The sequence below is a fragment of the Lissotriton vulgaris genome, unplaced genomic scaffold, assembly GCF_964263255.1.
Source record: "Lissotriton vulgaris unplaced genomic scaffold, aLisVul1.2 SCAFFOLD_1206, whole genome shotgun sequence".
NCBI classification, from domain to species: domain Eukaryota; kingdom Metazoa; phylum Chordata; class Amphibia; order Caudata; family Salamandridae; genus Lissotriton; species Lissotriton vulgaris.
The window spans coordinates 622,128-641,661 of record NW_028246660.1 but is presented as its reverse complement, the minus strand read 5'-3'; the positions used below and the strand labels follow the sequence as shown (position 1 = coordinate 641,661).

Genomic DNA, 19,534 nt, shown 5'->3' with positions numbered 1-19,534 from the left:
AAAATATAGTAATTTGATAGATGATAGATACTGTGAGGTGCTTGTAGAATGATTCAACCAAAAAGTCTCACTCCTAGTATTTTGTCTTTGGCATGCCTTGGAAATAACCGTAAATATAAAAAATGTATACCATAAAGGTTAAAAAATTTAGGAATATAAGTCATAGGATTTAGTTTATACTTATTGCACTACCTACTAAATGATCAAGAGCTTATCATAGGATTAATGCAAAGAGTTCTTGAGTCTGTGGCTAACAGAGTACATACACATTCTGCCCAATCATCCGTGTACACTATTGGTCATGCGTGTGCCGATGTAACAACCGTTTTAATGTAACACTTCAAATTCCAAATGGACAATGGCTGTCACGAATTGAAATCAAGGTTAAGGGAATTCTTAGGTAGAACCTGAAGGTTACTTAAAAACGTACAGTATTTACTCACCAACATTTCTGAATCATCAATACCCCAAATTATCAAATCTCGAAAATAAATGTTTCTAAAAAAAACAATATTTTATTTCAGTCAACAGCTAAGAATGTGATAAATAGATTCCCATCAAACTTTGTAAGACAACTAGGTTCCCTGACCAACCAAAACTGCAAACTCGGACGCCAGTAAATTATATACACCAAATCATTTTAATGTTAAAAAAGAGAAATTAAAACTACATTTTATCACATATATAGTCCATTTTATGTCCATTATTATTGTTTATAGGGCCTCGGATCCAATGGACTTGTGAAGAGCATCGCATTAGGGTCTCGGTGCCAATTTTGAGAAGTCACAGCATTTTGCGAGATTAATGAACACTACTGTACGCAGACCACCATTTGTAAGGAAATACATGTGAGTCTTGGCTTACCCTGTCATTTATTAACCTGAAGTTATTGGCTAAATTACTAGTGTCACTCTTGTGTGCCTGCAAGCAACAACTGCATTGATTTGTTTTGAAATGTTCGGATTGTTGAGCAATTTGACTGAACACCAGTCCTGGGGTCCTTAGGCATATATCAAAAGGTCATTGTAAGGGACCCCCAGGGGATGCTCCGATTGGCACTATTGACTGCACCCAAATTAGCATAATGGTATAAGACTGTGCCCATCCCACACCCTAAGTAAGGTATTATTCTGGATCCATACTCTTTCAAGCCTTCGTGATCAATTTTCTTGTTTCCTTCTGCGTGTAAAATATGGCATACTGTGGCGGAAGATGAATCGAGCCTGTGGTCCCCTTTACATTTTTTAACATTCATCAGAGTGATGTAAATCTCTTACAATCGAAACACGAATGTACAATCACTCAGTAGTGGAATATCAGGATTCCCTACTGTTTTTATATCTGAAGGATCTCAAAAAGTGTTGGTGGTTGATTCTACAAGAGTTCATCAATGTGAGGGAAGAGGAATAGCTGTCCTATCTGTTCCCCAGAACTAGGCAGAGTTAATCAAAAGTGGATAGGACACTTGTAACCACTTATACCAAGAGAAGTATTGAAAAACCCTCATAAACGTTGTGTACAACGAGAAGCGGTATATCTTATTGTCCGCCCCACACAAACGTTTTGGCAGTAGTCATTGGGTTTAACAATTTGTGTCTTGCCAGCCTCACCCGAGGCGTTCTCTGGTTTTTTCGTGGCAGTCTCCAGAGAATTTTTATAGTCACCCCACTGAAAGTGCACAGAAAAAGTAAAATAGTTGCCAGACGACTTGGATGTTCTTTATTAGTATCGCTGGACTCACTAAGTTAAAAAAGATGGGTATGCTCACAGGAAATTTAGGTATCCATAGCATATATTAATTGGATTGAAAATCCAATTAATATATGTTATGGATTCCTAAATTTCCTGTGAGCATACCCATCTTTTTTAACTTAGTGAGTCCAGCGATACTAATAAAGAACATCCAAGTCGTCTGGCAACTATTTTACTTTTTCTGTGCACTTTCAGTGGGGTGACTATAAAAATTCTCTGGAGACTGCCACGAAAAAACCAGAGAACGCCTCGGGTGAGGCTGGCAAGACACAAATTGTTAAACCCAATGACTACTGCCAAAACGTTTGTGTGGGGCGGACAATAAGATATACCGCTTCTCGTTGTACACAACGTTTATGAGGGTTTTTCAATACTTCTCTTGGTATAAGTGGTTACAAGTGTCCTATCCACTTTTGATTAACTCTGGTTGATTCTACAAGTCAATGGCATTTAGGTAGTCCTCGTTTTCTTCTGCATCGAGCATCCTGCCGTGAGGTGGTGGAATGATCGGTTGCCAGAGCTTCTGTCCCAGCTCGTGGTCCTCAGCGGACAGCTCCTCCCCTTTGCGCATGACGTAGAAAAAAAAGTGGAAGTCGCTGCCGTAGGTGGAGCAGCTGATGGACCACGAATAACCCGGCTGGGCATAGTGGCGCTTTCGAAAGTGCGGCTGAGCAAATGTGATGGAGATGAATCGTCCTCCTGGGCGGAGAACTCGGCTCACCTGTAGTCACGATAGAAGCACACAATATATTAACATCTAATCAATGTTGGCACCATCTTACATTCAATACTAATGTCTAGGGTAGATCATTTGTGACACAAGTGCTCAACAAATGGCAACAATTTCACAACCAATACAAAAAAAAACATGTAGGAAGGGCAGTGGCTCAGGTCTGTGTATTGATAGTTGTGATATAACTTTTTAAAGAAAACTGACAGATCTTTTAATTGAGATTCCCTTTACGGTTGATTATACCATGCATATCCATTATACTTCTAAAAACACTTTAATCTGTACATATCTTGAGGCAATTATTTACTGTTTATGCAAGATACATTTCCAGTGCCCCCCAGGGTTTGCCAGCGAGGCTAATCAACATCAAAAGTCTTGCCTACTTTAAATCCGTGAGATGCCATGTAACTAAAAAAAATATCTACTGGCTTTAACAGAGTACAATAATAATCCACCATTTAATGCCTGGAAGCCCTAACATCTGTATTTCAAAGGAAATAATTTAGATCTACTTGTATTTTTGTAACTTTACATAAAAACAGGTCAGACCTATTGCTTTTGGTAGGACATTCCCATTGAACCCATCAGGCCTGTTGCCTTATCAATGACTTATCTTAATTAACTCCAGCATATTGCATTGAACATACTCGGTCCTGCACGGCAACCATCAGGCTTATGGTCCTAAAGTTACAATTGTCAAAGCACTGTACAGCCCCTTGTCATTACGAACTCCACAGCTCCATGATGACTTTACTGAACGCTAAGAAGTTTGGTATCAAACTCCCAGAACAATAAACCCACTCTGGTGCCAGTGTTGGATTTATTGTAAAACACACTCAGAGGTCATCTTAGAGATGCCCCCTGAAAAATGACCAGCTCCCTACTGTACAGCTGACTGGTCTGCACCAGACTGCCACAATCAGACATGTTTCTGACCCCCCCCTGAGCCATTGTGCTCTTGTGGGTCAGGAACACAGCCTACGTGGGGTGGAGGTGCTTCTCACCTACCCCCAAACAGGAACAACATTCAGTGCAGTGAGCCTCATAGGCTTCCTGCCCTTTGTTATGCTAGCCAGGGCCTCTCCAGCTAGTGGAGGTGGACTACCCTCTGACCAAGCCCCATTTTTGGGAGCAAGGTTGGTGGGAACATTAGTAGTCAGGAGAGGTGTGCCCCTCTCAGTCAGGACCACCCCTACGGTGTCCTGAGCTGAAGTTACCCCCTGCTTGGAAAATCCTCTACAATGGATTAAATATTTTAGCCAATAGGATTAGGGGATGCCCCCTCCCCAAAGGAGGGGGAACACAAAGGGTGTAGCCCCTTGGCTACAACCTGGCAGTGTCTGTAATGCCCCTAAATTCAGTGTTTAGGGGCACCACTTAACCTTAACCCTCAGATTCCTGCAACCTATGAAGAAGACGCCGTGCAGCAAAGCCTGAAGACGACTACTGACTTGGCCCCAACCCTATCGGCATGTCTTCAGCTTTAAAGACCCTGCAAAGAAGACTACACCTGTCCTGTGGCTAGCGACTTCCAGAAACCTGAGGAAGACTGCCTGCTCTTCAACAAAGACCAGATCTTCCGAGGACAGCAGCCCTGTCCAGAAGAATGCAACTGCAAAGGACTCCGGATCCAGCTGGAACCTGGACTCCTGCCCACTCTGCACCCGACGCCCATGGCTGAGCCTGAGTGGCTCACCTGTCCAGTAAAGTCTCACCTGCGATACTGACCTCAACACCATCGGTGGCTGACCTCTCTTGGACTCCACAAAGACGCCTGCAGAGTCATCACAAAGGGTCCTCCTGAATGCAACCGGTTCCAGTAAATAAAACACCACACCAAAAGGGACCCCTGCAAGCTCAGACCCTAACTTTGGGGATCCCAGCCGGCAGTGCACAGGCATCCACCGAATCCTCTACTTACCTACCCAGCTGTTGATCACCTTCGTCCAGCCTCCTGGTCCGAGCCTGCAGCCTCTTTGTGTGCCCAAGATTCCCATTTGCTTGCACTGGGCGCCAGCCGCCGATTTGGACCCGGCTGCCCCTGTGCCGCTGTTGGTGAATGGTTGGTGCTGCCTTGTGCCCCCCCCCCCTTTGCTTGCTTTAACCTCCAAGGCCTGTTTCCTAAACCGTAGGTACTTACTTGCAACTACCATGTGTTGTGGGTGCCCTGCGTTTCCCTTGACTAACACTGGGCCCAGTGACCTCTACACCCGGCCACCCCAGTGCTGCTGGTGGTGCAACCCCAACCTTGATCTGACCCTTGCCCAGGGTTAGTCTAAACCCCCGAAGACTGAATGTATAAGTTGAGTACTTGCCTGTAAATGTACCTAACTTTTTTCCTCCCATAGGATTGCATTGCATTTCTTGTTAGTTGCACTGTCTATCTTTTACAATGCTAAGTTACTGCTAGTGCTGATTGACACCACAAAGCATTTTCAGTATCACCGTAAAGTATTTTTACTGCTTTTTCAGACACATTTCCACTGTACCTGAAAAATATTGCTATTTTAAAACTGGTATTTGAGTTCTCTTGGTTCTAGAAATAAAAGTAACAGAGAAATGTCATGTAAGGACCGCTTTATTGAGGCGTAAGGCTAAAAGCACTCTTTATCAGTGGAAGCACATAACTTCTACCCAATCAAATGCTGTAAGGAAGGGGAGCAACACGTGGGTGGAGTCAAAGTTCCTCTCAATATTGCTTCTTAGAGCTCTTTTTCTGGTGAACACACAAGCTCTAGCAGAGAGTTGTGTTGTAAAACTAGACCAAAAAAGCACCAGCCTCCTTTGCCTGCGTCAGCCTGAAATTTGCCCCCTGAGTGCAGATCGCCCGCAAAAAGGTTTTGGACGCCTCAAGAATGCCCTCTTGAACATTCCCAGCTCGACCATCTCAGGGCAACAAAGATTATGACAACCCAGGGCCCTGGTGCTCAAGGCACCAGCATATATGATAATACACTCTGTCCCCAAAAGTACTAGAGATTCTGACCCATGAGACAAGCGTATAATATCATCCTTCGCAATTCTAGTCACTGAGGATAGCAAGCGCTACCGGGCACAATGATGGCGCACTGTGCACTAATGCCACCATAGAAACATCTCGATACAAGAGGTCAGTCTAGAGTATTCGGGTATGGTACTAGTGCGTGTATCACGAGTGTTGTCATTTACACTCTCAGATCACAAGTATGGTGCATCACAGCCCAGGGCAGTACAGTAGTGCACTGGTCAGTAGTGGTGGAATTCTCACCATCTGGATATGAGGTAACAGGCCTGGTGCAGTGGCATAACACAGGCCCCCGCAGCCCCCGGAGTGCGGGGGGGACCCGACCTGCAAGGGGGGCCCCCTCAGCAGAGTACTGAGTACGAAATACTTCCGGAGCAGGGGCCCCTCCATGTACTTTGCAGGGGACCCCCCTCAAGTTCTGTTACGCCATTGGCCTGGTGCAGGTTTCCACTGCAGGGTCGCTTTTCGCAGCATTCGGGCTGCCCTCCACCCAGGATCTTATCTCTCTTCCTCTCTCTCTCTCTCTCTCTCTCTCTCTCTCTCTCTCTTTCTCTGCATTGGGGACATAAAACACTCTCCCAGGCATCCCGAGGCGCGAGGCGGCCAAGCGCCATTTTACCCGCGCAGGAGGAGCTCGACTTCCCGCTAATAGGACGAAGAAGAGCATTAATTTCCCCGCTCGGCTTTCTCCAATGTCAAAGGGACGCTCTTCAGGCTGCGGCTGACGTGCTCTGGGTGCTAACGGCCTGCTTATGGGCCATCAGCGCCGGGATCTCCCTGCCTGGCGCACCCAGCATGCCCTGCGCGTGGGCGGCGGGCCAGGAAGGCCTCCTCAGACATGATGCTAATGTGCAAGGGAGCAAGGTGGGGAGGGGGCTCGGGGGGAGAGCTGTCATGAGGAGGGGGGTGAGAGGGAGGACACCGCCCACCAGGACTGGGATCACCCCCTTCCAATGGGAGTACTAGGGGTCCATTTTAGACCATTGGAAGAGGAGCACACCGTGCACATACGTATGCGCTGAGAGTTACCTGTATGTGTCCATATCATGGCACCTGAAAAAGAAATTTGACAGTTTGTAGCTGTCAATGGTGCAGCAGGTGCAATGAAACCGGGGGTGGTATGTGGGTGGGGGAGATGGGGAGCGTGGTCAGGCGCGCAGCGCCAGCAGGGCTCAAAGGGCTTCAGCCCCACCCCGTTGTGTATGTGTCCCGGGCTGAGACAGCTTTCCGGGCACACACACACACACAGTTTTTGAGCTGCTGTGGGCTAGCTGGTCTGGAGTCTGTCTTATCGCAGCCGCACCCGAGTACTTCACAGCTCTTTAACCCCTTCGCTGCAGCGGCTATTCCGCCGCAGCGCTAAGGGGGTGGGGCGGCCGCGCGGCGGCTCCATACTAGTGACGGAACCGCTCCGTCACGGCTCGCGGGTGAGCTGTGCTTGTGACGGAACGGTTCCGTCACGAACCCGCCCGCCCATTAAAGCATCAGCGCAGGCGCGTAATCAGCGCCGCGCAGGCGCGGCGAGCGGGCCGTGACGGAAGCGTTCCGTCACAAGCACAGCTCACCCGTGGCTTGTGACGGAGCAGTTCCGTCACAAGCATGGAAGAGGTTAAAAGACCATTTACTTGTAAACGAGGCTTTGTTGTTTTTTCACCCCTTCTTAGAGCCCCTGCATCTGCACTCTGCCTATTGCTGGATGAATTAGCCCCTCTCCCCTCCTTCCCGAAATGTGGCTTTATTTGCGCCTCTAGGTGCGGTGGCGGAATACCTAAAGGGCCCACTGAACTCGGATTATTGCTATATTTTACCCCCCAAACAGCAGTCAGTGGGCTTATTTTACTTATTGTACTAGCCCATGCACCCCTGCCATGCCACTGGGATCTGCGTCTGCACCCAGTGTTTCTGCCACTGCAGAAGGTGGGACACATTTTACAAGGCGCCCTCACACAAGACTCTGCACTCTGTCGTAACCCTCCTTCCGTGGTGCAGGGCGAAGATGTGGAAACACCCTACTGGCCATGAAGAGCTATACTTTGGTTCTAGTACTAGGGTAACTCACCTGAACCTAGTCTCTTGTCTCTTTCCATTATCAACCTGTGGAAATCCCTGTTCCTTAGGGGCACTCCACAAAGCGGTTGCTTTAGCTATTTTTACAAATACAGACCTTAGAGCAACAATATTGCACATGCATGTTTACATCATAGGAGGCACACCGCCATTTCTGCATGTATGTGCGCCGTCACCATTTATTTTAATGTAGGAGCCAATCTGAGTAGGTTTTCTTTGACCAATGAATTAGTCTGCATGAGATTAATGGAGTCATCATAAAGTTAACTTCCTCCTACTCTCACAACTTGGTCCTTTTCCTTTCAAAAACTTTGAGTAGGTTCTACAGGAACTGAGAAGGTGACAAGGAGGGGGTTAAAGGCATCATTGGGCAGCTCAGACATAGGGACAGAAGTTTTGTGAAACTTTTTGGGCGAATGTTACATAATTTCAGGAGTAAGCCTCTAGGGCATGGTGTCAGAAGTATACATGTGGGGTATGCAGCATGCCACCAACCACATTTCTCAGGCGGGCGCATGCCTACAGAATGCCACCAACCCTCCTGTGGTCCCAGTCCTGTCAAGAGTGGGAGCCAGAGGGGTCATTCTTCCCCAAGCCCTCTGCTTTTTGAGTTGACCCTATACTTGCAAGATATTTATAAATAGATTATTTTCAAAAAGCTAGTCTTTATTAATAACAAGGCAGCTGACAAGGTGAACGCCAATAGATGGTGCTAGACGCAGATCTGCCTTATTTTTGTGTTCCCTACCAGAAATATTTGCAAACTTTGAAACAGACTCTGCTTCTAAGAAGCGCCTTGATGCTACATAATAGATTGGACTCCGGAAGAACTTCTGCCTGGGTGAAGTGAGCCCTTACTGCCGATGAAGGTCAGACTGCATGCAGAAAGTACCAAAGGGTCGTGCATAATGTTATACATCGGCAATGTGGGCATAAGCAACTGCTCAGTCAGTATATGTACCCTAAAGTTCACAAATAGTTGAATTGATGAACGCATATCCCTCTTTGATCAAAATAAAATTCAGAAAGCGGGCTTTACATCTAAATGGTGCATGATCACATCAGCGGAGAAGGCTTGCAGATGGAGAGGCGGCTCCTCAGTAATGGCGAAGGAGCGTTGCCCCACAGCCCGGACCAGCAGATGACAAATAAATTGACAATAACACAATATTTTTTTCTTTTATGCTGTCTGATTGAGCCTTGCAATGACTATAGGGTGGGACGAGGCCGGGCATGTCAGGGAGGAGGAGCAGCGTGCACTCATAAGTGCGCATGTGTGCTTGGCCGGCCGTCCTAGGCTGCCAAACACACATGCCCACTTATATTTCTCTAAACCAGCTGAGTTACACAGCACGGTTGGAGAAAAAGTGCAGGCTCCAATGCACCAACTGAGTGGCAAACGAGGCCGCGCAGATCAATCCTGGCTCTGCTCTCATGTGAGAGCAGCGTCTGGATTGGGGGTGGAGCCTTTGCCCTTATGGGCCATCCCCTTCCGACCCAATGGCAATGAGAGGAGCAGCAGGGTGGCCGTAAGCTGGAGTGGAGCGGCAGGTAAGTTTTATTTTATATTATTTCAATCCCACCTCCCTTAACCCCTGCCCTCCCCCGGCGGCCGCCCTACCACATAAAATAGGCAGCAGCCGCCACTGAGCATAATCCCACGATCAGCGGTGGCTTTAGCACTGGTGGTGCCCCATGCAACAATGTTTGTTGGCGCCCCCCCATTGACCCCCCTCTGCCACGGATTCCCTCACTCCCACCATTTGACAGTGCCCCTCAAGTCTCCATAACCACTGTCTCTTAGATTCATTTAGTTTTATAGCGTCACTCATACCAGTTTAAGATGTCAGAACACTTTACATCACACACGTGTTGCACAGAGACAATCAATTATCGAGTGTGTAGGAAATGATACATAAGACAGAGGCCTACATGGAGTAGGAGTCACATTTCATCCATACTGGTAGGCAGTATAGCTTAAGAGTCCTTGGACTGGCAAAGCACACATTCAGAATTTAAAATGAAACACCCCTGCTAGGGGTTTTCTTTAATAATAAGAATTGATTTCTCCCCAAATGAACCCCTATTGCATTATTGGGACAACGAAAGACTGGGCTAAAAATATATGGCTTTAATATTTTCCTTGCAGTTTGCCAGCAGCTCTTTGATAGCAGTTAATAGCTCAATGCTCTATATTAGGGTTTTAACTTATAAACTGCAAGTAACAAAAGGATCTCTGACAAAAGCGGTAACCCATTGACCTATTTATAGTATATCCACTTTGTGAGGTGAATGGGACACGTTCTTTACCGCAGGCATATTAACCCTCTGCGCTATGATGAGTCAAAACTCTGGTCTATCTCCAGGAAGAACATTAATCTCCGGAGTTGTCATTTTTATTGATGCCTGAAAACTGCTGGGACAATGTACACAGCATCAGGTACTTTTAAAACGATGAACATGGCGCCCCCACCCCAAGTCAGCGCCCGGTGCGGTGGCACCGATCACCCCGCCATCGAGCCGGCCCTTTCCATGACCATGGTTGGAAAATGGGGAATACTCATCACTGAAGGTTAGGGTCCCTTGAGGTGTAAATAGGGGTTAATGTAGGGTCAGGGAGGATTTAAGTGGGTGGGGTGTATCCATTCACAAAAAGAGTTAGCCCATTGCTATTCACAAACTGCCCTTCTAAAGTTACTACAGCCAAAAAGGGACCCAAAACGACTGTAAATTACTCCACTTCAGAGCAGAAGTAAGTCCTGCACCACACATGGCCAACCACGGGAACTGCAACGTCCTCCCATAGAAAATAATCGAAGTAGAGACTTAAAATATCACCCTGTAGGAAATAATGTAAACATGTTTAATGTTATATTAAATTATTTTAAATAGTTAAGCACATAAACATAATGTTAAAAAATATGAAAATAGTACATATTTTCAATTTCATTTAAAACAATTGTAATAACTTATTTGCATTAACGTAATAAATGTTATTAAATCTAATTTAATTACTTTGAATTAATTTAAGAACTCACTTAAATAAATATTAATGCATAAAAAACACTTTTTTTTAACTTTTGGTGGGAATTTTTGTAAATTTCATCTGGAGAAAAAACATTTAAATTTTATTGTGTTACATTAAAGATTTATTTAAAAACTTTGTTAATAACGTTTTTTCTTTAGTTCTATATTTAAAAGAAATAAATACAATTAATTTACATTAATATTTAACAAAAATACTTTTAAAAAAAATTTGCAAGTTTAAACAACTGTTCTATTTTTCTCTATACTTTACCATGGGGTGACTCCACAGTTGGGCCCCACTTAAGCCCTAGTCTTGACATCCTCCAAATGTTTTGCTTAATGGGGCAAATTCAGTCTGCCCCTGACAAAGCCAAAGAAACTACAACCCGCTGTTCACCAGTAGGCATCTGCAACACAGCTACACAGGACTCTTAGTCACGCTTTAGTTTCGAGATGGACTTTGGTTTCCAAAACCCTACTTCATCGTTCAACCATAGCCTTCCTGCCACAAAGCCTTGGCCACACCAAACACCAACCATTCTCAAAAACCTAAACACACAGAAAGTAACTTTCTGTGTGTTTAGGGTGGGATTGTGGCACAATCCTCCTGTGCCTCTCTTTATCCAATGGTTATCGGCTCTCTAGGCACTAAGCACAACCTATCGGATGCCGGTGAATCATGAACCCTTCCCATTTATAAACACTGGCAATGAATGTAATCTAGTTGGGTCTCACTCTCTCAGCAATATGGCTGTGGCTAAGTCAACCTGTCCTCTTGGGAATATCCCGATCATAGAATGGTACATCACACAGGAAATGCAGTATTGCCTCCTCCATGGATGCCCAGCCTGATGTACTGGAGCAAAACACAACTAAATTAAACTTAATTACTGAGATACTTGTATATGTTGTGACTTGCCGGCATGACACTCGCGTCCTCTTGTGCCCGCTGTCAGAGTCTGGCTGCAATGGATCAACTGTTTGGCTTGATCCAAGAGGGGACCTGCATGCTGCTTGTTATGCTCACGGACAGCTTCCTTTTCACTTACCCAACACACAGAGTGCAGGTACTGAATGACTGACAAATCTCACAACAAATCAGCGAGAAAGACAGGGCTGATCGAATATATATATATATACACACTTTCAGATCATATATCTTAAAAGCAACAGAGGTCTCAGGGGTACAGAGTTCAAAACACAGCATCCGACATCTAAAGCTCAAACCCAAATTTAAGAAACCCAGACAGCAAATGCCAACATTAGACACTCAGATACAATCAGCCAATCATTACTTCATTAGACACTCAATACAAATAGTTACTATCAACACACAGAAACCATCATTTACCCAATAAAACTCAAAGACGAACAGAACACTATCAGACATTCAAAGAGGAACACCACTGCAAGACAGCCAAGCAAGCACTTACAGACACAAAGTCCAGAAGATTTCCAAACGTACAGCGACTAATGGACATGACTACTCAAGATTCAACTCACCCAGGGACCAACAGACCCTATCAGACAATCACATACCAGTCAACAAATCAGAGGACAATAGGCCAACAAATATGATATTTTTATTCGTAGTGATTCAGCTTTTGAGCATTTAACACAAACAAAAAACTGTGTAGGTGTTACTTGGACCATTACAAGCCCAAGAACCTGATGGTTATAAGGCTAAATCGAGGTCTGAGAGAGATTGTAGCAGTTATATCAATCATTGTAGAGGAGGGGGAAGGGGGCACTTCCTGTTGAAAGAAGTGATGCTTGGGGGCTATTTTAAGGCAGCTGAGGGTGGTATGAGTTTCAGAGTGAGGCTGAGTGTGGCGCAGTGGCCATGGTACCCGATTCCTGACCACGGGGTTCACGGTTCGATCCCCGGTGCCGACGGCAGGTTAGCCCAGCACCATGTGACTCTGGGCAATAGCTTGCTCAATCTTCCCGACGGCCCCCAGTGCCGGGACACCTCTACGAGGTAGCTGTGCGCTTTACAGGAGCTAGTATTTAATTTCATTTCAGTGGAGTGGTGTTCGGAAGCAGCAAGGGTTGAATCTGGTGGAGGTCTGTACAGGTTCTGCAGCGGTGTCGTGATACTGGATTTGAGATCCTGTGGGAGTAGGTGGTAGCCTTTGCAAGGCAAGGTGATGGTGAGGCCTTGAATAGATTTTTTGAATACTAGAAATAGTGAGACATATAGACCAGTAGTACACTATGAGCTAGTTGACTGAAGGCAAGTAGAAAAGAATCATGGAAGAAACAGTCATCCATGTAAGGAAATGAATATCAGTGGACAATAGGATAGAGGAGTTGGCCTAACAACTAGGGCGGTCCACCTCGGATCTGTGGAGCTGGGTTCGAGTCTCGGCAAGGACGCTGAACATCCTGTGATTCTGGGCAAATCACTTAATCGCCCTATGCCTAACAAAAAATGAATGTGTGTCCTCATGTAATCTAACTGGTGCTATGTAAAGTGCTCTGATACCCGATTCGGGTCAAGTTCTTCGCTATATAAAACTCAGCAAAAAAAAAAAAAGATAACCCAAAATACAAGAAAGACTAACATTTTCAAGGAATGCCAATATAAGAATATTGAATTGGACTCGATAGAGAAGGAGAGAGGAAGCGATTGAGAACTATGTAAAGTGTGCCTGCTTGTGTGTAAGAGAGAGTGAGTGGGAGAACAACCAGAAGAAAGAGACTGAAGGACAGGGAGAGAAAAACAAAGAGAAAAACAATGAGACAAATAGGAAATGAGAGAAAGAGAAAATGGAGAGATGCAATTTGTAATGTTGTGAGCAAAAGTAAGATGTTATAGAAATTGTATAAAAGTAGGGAAAAGAGTGCTGATTTTCAAAAATGATGAATTTACTTTGAAACAAACATTAACCAATAAAGATACTTCAATATTTTTTTAATTCGGAGACTATTTAAATCCACATCTTTTATAATTTCTGCATTAATTCGCTTTCCTTCAAACTTAAACAACACGTTTTGTATAATACTACGTTCATGTAAAAATGAAGATACATCATGTGGCATTTTGTAAAATGCTAATTGAATTCTTTGTTGACAGCTAACTCCTGTCTTGAAAGTAGCAAGAACATTTTCCACCTCTCCACCTTCTGTTTTAGCTGCATAGACTTTTAAAATTGCAAGTTTAGTCTGGCCAATTAAAATGTTTGAAAAACAGAAAACATCATCTTTAGCATATCTAGTGACAAAAATAGATCGGCTCTGAAAAATAACATTCTAGTTCTGTCAAAACATTAAAAAAAATCTATAAGGTGCGATAAAAGCAGAGGAAAATCAGAACCATCTCATGCATAATATGAAAATAATATACCATGTTGCTTGGCTGTTTAAAGGTGAGTCCTGTGATTGGAGAGCTCACAATACACAGGGGCCTATGAGAGAGAGTGACAAGAGGTCACGCTCCAGGTCATGCCCCCTCCAGAAAAATTCTATTCCTTTTGGCAGATGTCCAACTTCCCTGACTCAACCGCCTGCAACCAGCACAGAGGAAGCAATCCACCTACTTCCAGTCACAAATTAACCATATGAGGGAGGGCGGGCGTGGGGGGGCTAGTACTGCTTAATTTGAGACAGTGGTTACAGGTGCTCGGTACCAGCATTTCATTGCAGACACTGGTACTTATGACAGTCTGCCACATGGTGGTGCTGTTTGTATTATTTAGAAATAAGCACAACAACAGTTGTTTATTAATTCGAAATACAATAAAAAATACTAATATATGCCACCCAAGCAATTATTATAGCTTTCGAGGCCAGGAATAGATTGGACTGTCATACTTGTGGGAGTGTGATGGTTAGTAGTTGTGTTGGTTCTGTCATTGGCAGCATGGCAGGGGCAATGAGTGGTGCAAACTTCAGAGGCCTCCTGACGAAGGCCCTGGCACGTAGATACATATATCTTTTTGTTTAACAAATTAAGCACTGAACCGGTCTTGGACTAACTGTGTATTTTCTTGGAGCCCATGACTTTCACATTGTATGTATTATGTGGGTCATGTACATCTGTTGTACAGTGGAACCAGTGGTGTCACATAGGCCCCTGTAGCCCCCTCAACACAGTACCCTGACCTGAGAGCTCCCGATTAAGACCCCCCTCTCCAGTTACCTTGCAAGGGGGCCCCCTCAAGTTTCGCTACGTCACTGGGTGGAACATACAGATATCTAAGACTTTTGTAAAGGTCTAAAAAAGTTGATTTGCCCCTGGCCAACTGGGATGAGGAACTAAAGAACATGGGCGACGGAATTCAATGGGGTTCTTGTACTTTTTGACAATCCATTAGAGATGTGATGCAGAATCACCAGGAGCTCAAACTTTCCCCATAATCCAGAGTTTCACTCTAAATGTGTTAGGGTTTGCGAGGAACAACACTTTGCTCTGTTTAGGAAGCAGTAGTTACTGATGGGGCCAGACATGGGTACATAAGGAATTACTTAGGAAATAGGACACAGAATTAATAATTCCTCCAGTAAGTCAACGTTTCTAGAGGGACCTTAAGAATCAAACTTATAATGGTCCAGATTTTCCCAAGACCCCGGACACGGAGGCATTGGTAACTTTAGGGGGGTGGAGAAAATTCGAGCCATTTTCTGGGTCACTTTTAATGCGAGCCCAAGGGCGAGAGCTCTGCAAATAGACTCTTTTGACATTAGGTGTGTTTTCCCCTCATTACCTAGGACAGGGTTATCCAAAGTCACTCCTGGAGGACCGTATCCATTCCAGATTTTTAAGATAACTACATTTATCTAAATGGGGATATGCAAAAAATCTGGCATGGACCGGCACTCCAGGAGCGACTTTGGAGAACCCTGACCAAGGACATTAGCCATGTAATCCAAGATTCCTGCTCAAGCTGTAACCCTTTTACCTTTAAGGCCTTGCTCAAGAATGTAATTCATCCATAACCAGCTACGAAACGTGATTTCCAGTGGAATAGTCTGAACTTTTGATGGCTTAAATGTTTCTCTGGATCATGGGTCAGCCTGGCCATCGTTTGTCTGTCGGTGCCTATATTATAAACATCGCGTGTGTATGGGAGTTTGAGTGCGGGTAAGACTGCTGCTAGTATAACCCCTTCGGTGCTCATGATAGCCCCCAGCCATCATGCGTCATGGTGGACGTGTGCGCACGACGACCGGGGGCCGTCCGAACCACGCCCAAGAATCGAATGTCCAGGACCGCGGCAGAATTCGTGCCGTAGTCATATGGCCATGTCTAAACTGGGGTGGCAGAGTGGGCTAAAGATTGGTGATGGATTAAACCCAGATCTGTTGACTGGGTGTGAGTGGTTGATTGGTTCGGATGCTCCGTCCATCACCACCCCCTTTTGTACCGCTTTTTGCCGCCATAAGTTGGCAGGGTATGCTCAGACATGAGTCCCTTGCTCACTTTGCCACTGGATTCAAGCAAGCCGGGCTGAAGACGGCTGGAATGCCAGAAACCGGTCCTCGGAAGCTTGTTTCCGGTCCAGGGAAGACATGGCTTGGCAGTTCGGGCTAGACTGTTCCCATGAGGCACAGGGTCAGACTGATTTGCATATGGCCATGTGTGAACTGGGGTGGCAGAGTGGGCTAAAGAACGGTGATGGATCAAACCCAGATCTGTTGACTGGGTGTGAGTGTTTGATTGGTTCAGATGCTCCATCCATCACCACCCCCTTTTGTACCGCAGTCAAGGTGTTAAGCATATGCATCGGACATTTATAGGACTATGGAGAAGTTTTACATTAGTGTTAAATGAGAGTTTAGGACTACACAGCGGTTGCAAACGTGTATATTTCACCCCATGATTTGAGAATTCATCTTACCTACTAGTGAGTGAATTGATTTAACTGGAGAGCATTAGCTGTTTGCTAGCCTGAGGAATCTGCATATTTATCATCAGTTAAACCTATAATTCTCATTACGCATGTGGGGTGTGTGTGGTGCCTGTCAGTAGGCGCTCTAGCTCTCCAAAGGATGGGTGAAGATGTGCCTGCCCTCAGCCTGTGGGTTACTTTAGCACTATGAATCCAGCAGAGAGAGTGATTGGTTGAAGCCCACTGCACCGAAGTCTAGCTTGTGTGTGGCTTTCCACTTCTGCAACACCTACCAATCACGGATCATGGGACCTGTTTGGATGGGTCTGGCATTGCACAAAAGACCTGCACATCCCCCAAGTCAATTGCCCTCCTCAACTCCACACTGCACTGAGTCCAGACAGGCACTGGTGTTTCTCACACTGAGTGTACTTAGCTGCAGTGAGGGAGTCTTAAGCATGCAAGGAGCAGTCTGCAATAAGCCGCTAACAGTCATCACGTCTTCAACCACAAAGGGCAGCTTCTGAACCTAAGCTGGGTGGGAGTTGACAGCCCAACAAGCCTTGACAAGTCAGATGGAACAGGTCTGCAAAAAAGCATGCATAGTTGTAGGTTTCAAACACAAGATGATGGCTGTAGCGCTGACACTTTTCAACCACTCACCGCCAGTCAAGAGATCTGGGTTGAATCCATCATTATTTTGCTCACCATGCCACTTCAGTTTGGACGACAGCCATATGCAAATCAGTCGTGAACCTGCTCCCCATTTGAACAGTCCAGCCCAAAAGGCCAGGCCAGGCCAGGCCAGGTCCCCTCTGGACAGGAAACAAGCATCTTGGGACCGCTTTCTGGGTATCACCCCTCGTCAGCCAGGCTAGCTTGTATTCAGTGGTGCAGTGAGCATGGGACCCACGTCTGGGCACGCCCTTGGCAACTTAGGACGAACAGAGCAAACTCAACAAGATAATGGACAGAGTGCTGAAACTTTTCAACCACTGACCCCCAGTCAAGAGATCTGGGTTTAACCCTTCGTTCTTTAGCTCACTTCACTACCCCAGTTAAGACCCAGCCTCTTATAAATCAGTCTTGACCCTTCTCCCCATGGGAACAGCCCAGCCCGAACTGCCAGGCCAGGTCCTTCCTGGACCAGAAATAAGAATCCTGGGACCGGTTTCCGAGTATCATCCCTTGTGAGCCAAGCTAGCTTGAATCGGGGGGCACAGCGAGCAAGGGACCCACGCCTGGGCACACCCTGGCCACTTAGTTGTAGGATGGGCACATGCACAACTAACTTAGGTGTGACTATGATACAATCGGGTGTCAAGAACTAGATACTAGATACTAGCTAATGAGCGCTTGTGTTACAGAAGACACTAGCCTTTCTCTAGAACCTTACACAGCCATGCTGTTACAGGTCTCCTTGCAACCGCAGGGATCAACCATGTACTTACAAGCAGTCCTGCTTTGCACTTTCACCCTACCCGTCGTATTCATGGCAGTGGCATCCCAATATTTTAAAGCGTTATTAGGAGTAATGTATATTGTAACACTGCACCCCCAGATGTAACAACTATGCTTATGTTCCTGCATTACAGTTTGCATAAGCAGGGGGATAACAGAGTTTTGGGGAATGGCGAGTTATCTGTTAGAAGGGCCAGCCAGTGAATGACGTCACATTGGGTCTCAATTCCCACAGAGACATTATCAAGTTAAAGAAGCATTCTGGATTTCAATGAATGAAAACTTTATTTGTGTGGTTACTCAAAACCATTACAATAGAAAAAGAAGAACACTGCATTTAGAAGAAAACAATGGAATTAATTCCATTGTTTTCTTTTAAATGCAGTGTTCTTCTTTTTCTATTGTAATGGTTTTGGATAACCACACACAGTTTTCATTCGTTCATTCATTCAGTCATTCTGGATTTGATATTGATGTTGATGAAGGAATGGGTAAAAATAAAGTTTTTTCCTCATTTTCTCTGAGGGCCCCTTCATGTCCATGGCCCACGTGACGTAAGTAAGGAGTTCTATTGTTCCAGGGAGGATGATGAAAACAGTCGGATGAGGCTGTGCAGCTCGCTCGAGCAGAACAGACTGTCTTGGCAGAGAAACTGTTGTGATCAAACTGCACAAGCATCTGCATGAATAATTGTGGAGACCAGACGTGGAACCGATGGCTTTCAACATAGCACAATCTGGGCGCCATATTATATTTTAATATGATATACCCATTGTTCTGATATTTCATACCGATTATAGCGCCAAGTGCTGGTCACTGGGACATATTTAGCTGAACGCTAGAGCCATATTAAATAAGATTGAGCTATTAGATGACACAGGTGTCAACGTTTGTAAACTTTAGGAGTTTTTAAATACTGACATTATGTGGAGTTTATTCAAACACAAGTGTCAGCTGAACACTTGAGACACTGGTTCAGAAAAGATGTGTTGTGTTCAGCATGCATGTGACTACCAGAGGTTCAATAATGGCAAGCCAGTAGTAAAGTCTACCACTAGCATTTTTGATGCAAACAGAGGTAGGTATATGTGACCGGTATGAACTGGCAGCATAGCATGTGAGTACATCTTTGAGGATCAGCAAGTTCTGTCCCAGAGATGGGCTGGGGAGCATGTGGTAACCAGAGGGATTTGCCACAACCAGCAAGGAAGAGTCTGACTTTTGAAGAATGTACTACCAATGCTGGAGTGTTTTGGTACTTGTAAAATATAGCTGAAGGGATGAGCAGTGAGCGGGGTCGGGGGGTTATAAAGTTATGCGGTATCTGGGGAGATTTGTCAAGATTGGCCATTAGCATCCAATGGATTCAGTGTTTGCCGCCAATTCTGGGTGTGTTTAGCCAAAAGTTTGTCTCGTCTAGGTACTCACCTCCATTCCCAGCCACATACACATCTGAGGACTTACACCCAATTTGGTGCTCTTCCAAAGAGGAATCTGTGGGAGAGAAGAGGCTTTTTATGGTGCCCCTTTGGGATGAAAGGAAGGCTTTGCGGTCAGTGGCCCCGGCGAGAAAAAAAAAGACGGACGGCGAAAAAAAAAAGACACTTACCTCCTCGTCGCTCTATCCCAAGTCATATCTCCTCCGCATTGGCCGAT

At 45.3% G+C, this 19,534-nt stretch overlaps 1 protein-coding gene across 1 annotated transcript in view; it reads right to left on the bottom strand.

The window, feature by feature from the left end:
* Positions 1 to 2,140: 2,140 nt before the first annotated feature.
* EEF1AKMT4 (EEF1A lysine methyltransferase 4) overlaps positions 2,141 to 19,534 on the bottom strand; it is a 169,978-nt gene continuing 152,584 nt past the window's right edge. The window contains exon 3 of the mRNA XM_086949477.1: positions 2,141 to 2,473. Coding sequence (XP_086805603.1) covers positions 2,186 to 2,473 — 288 coding nt within the window. The 3' untranslated portion in view covers positions 2,141 to 2,185. The remainder of the gene's footprint in view (positions 2,474 to 19,534) is intronic.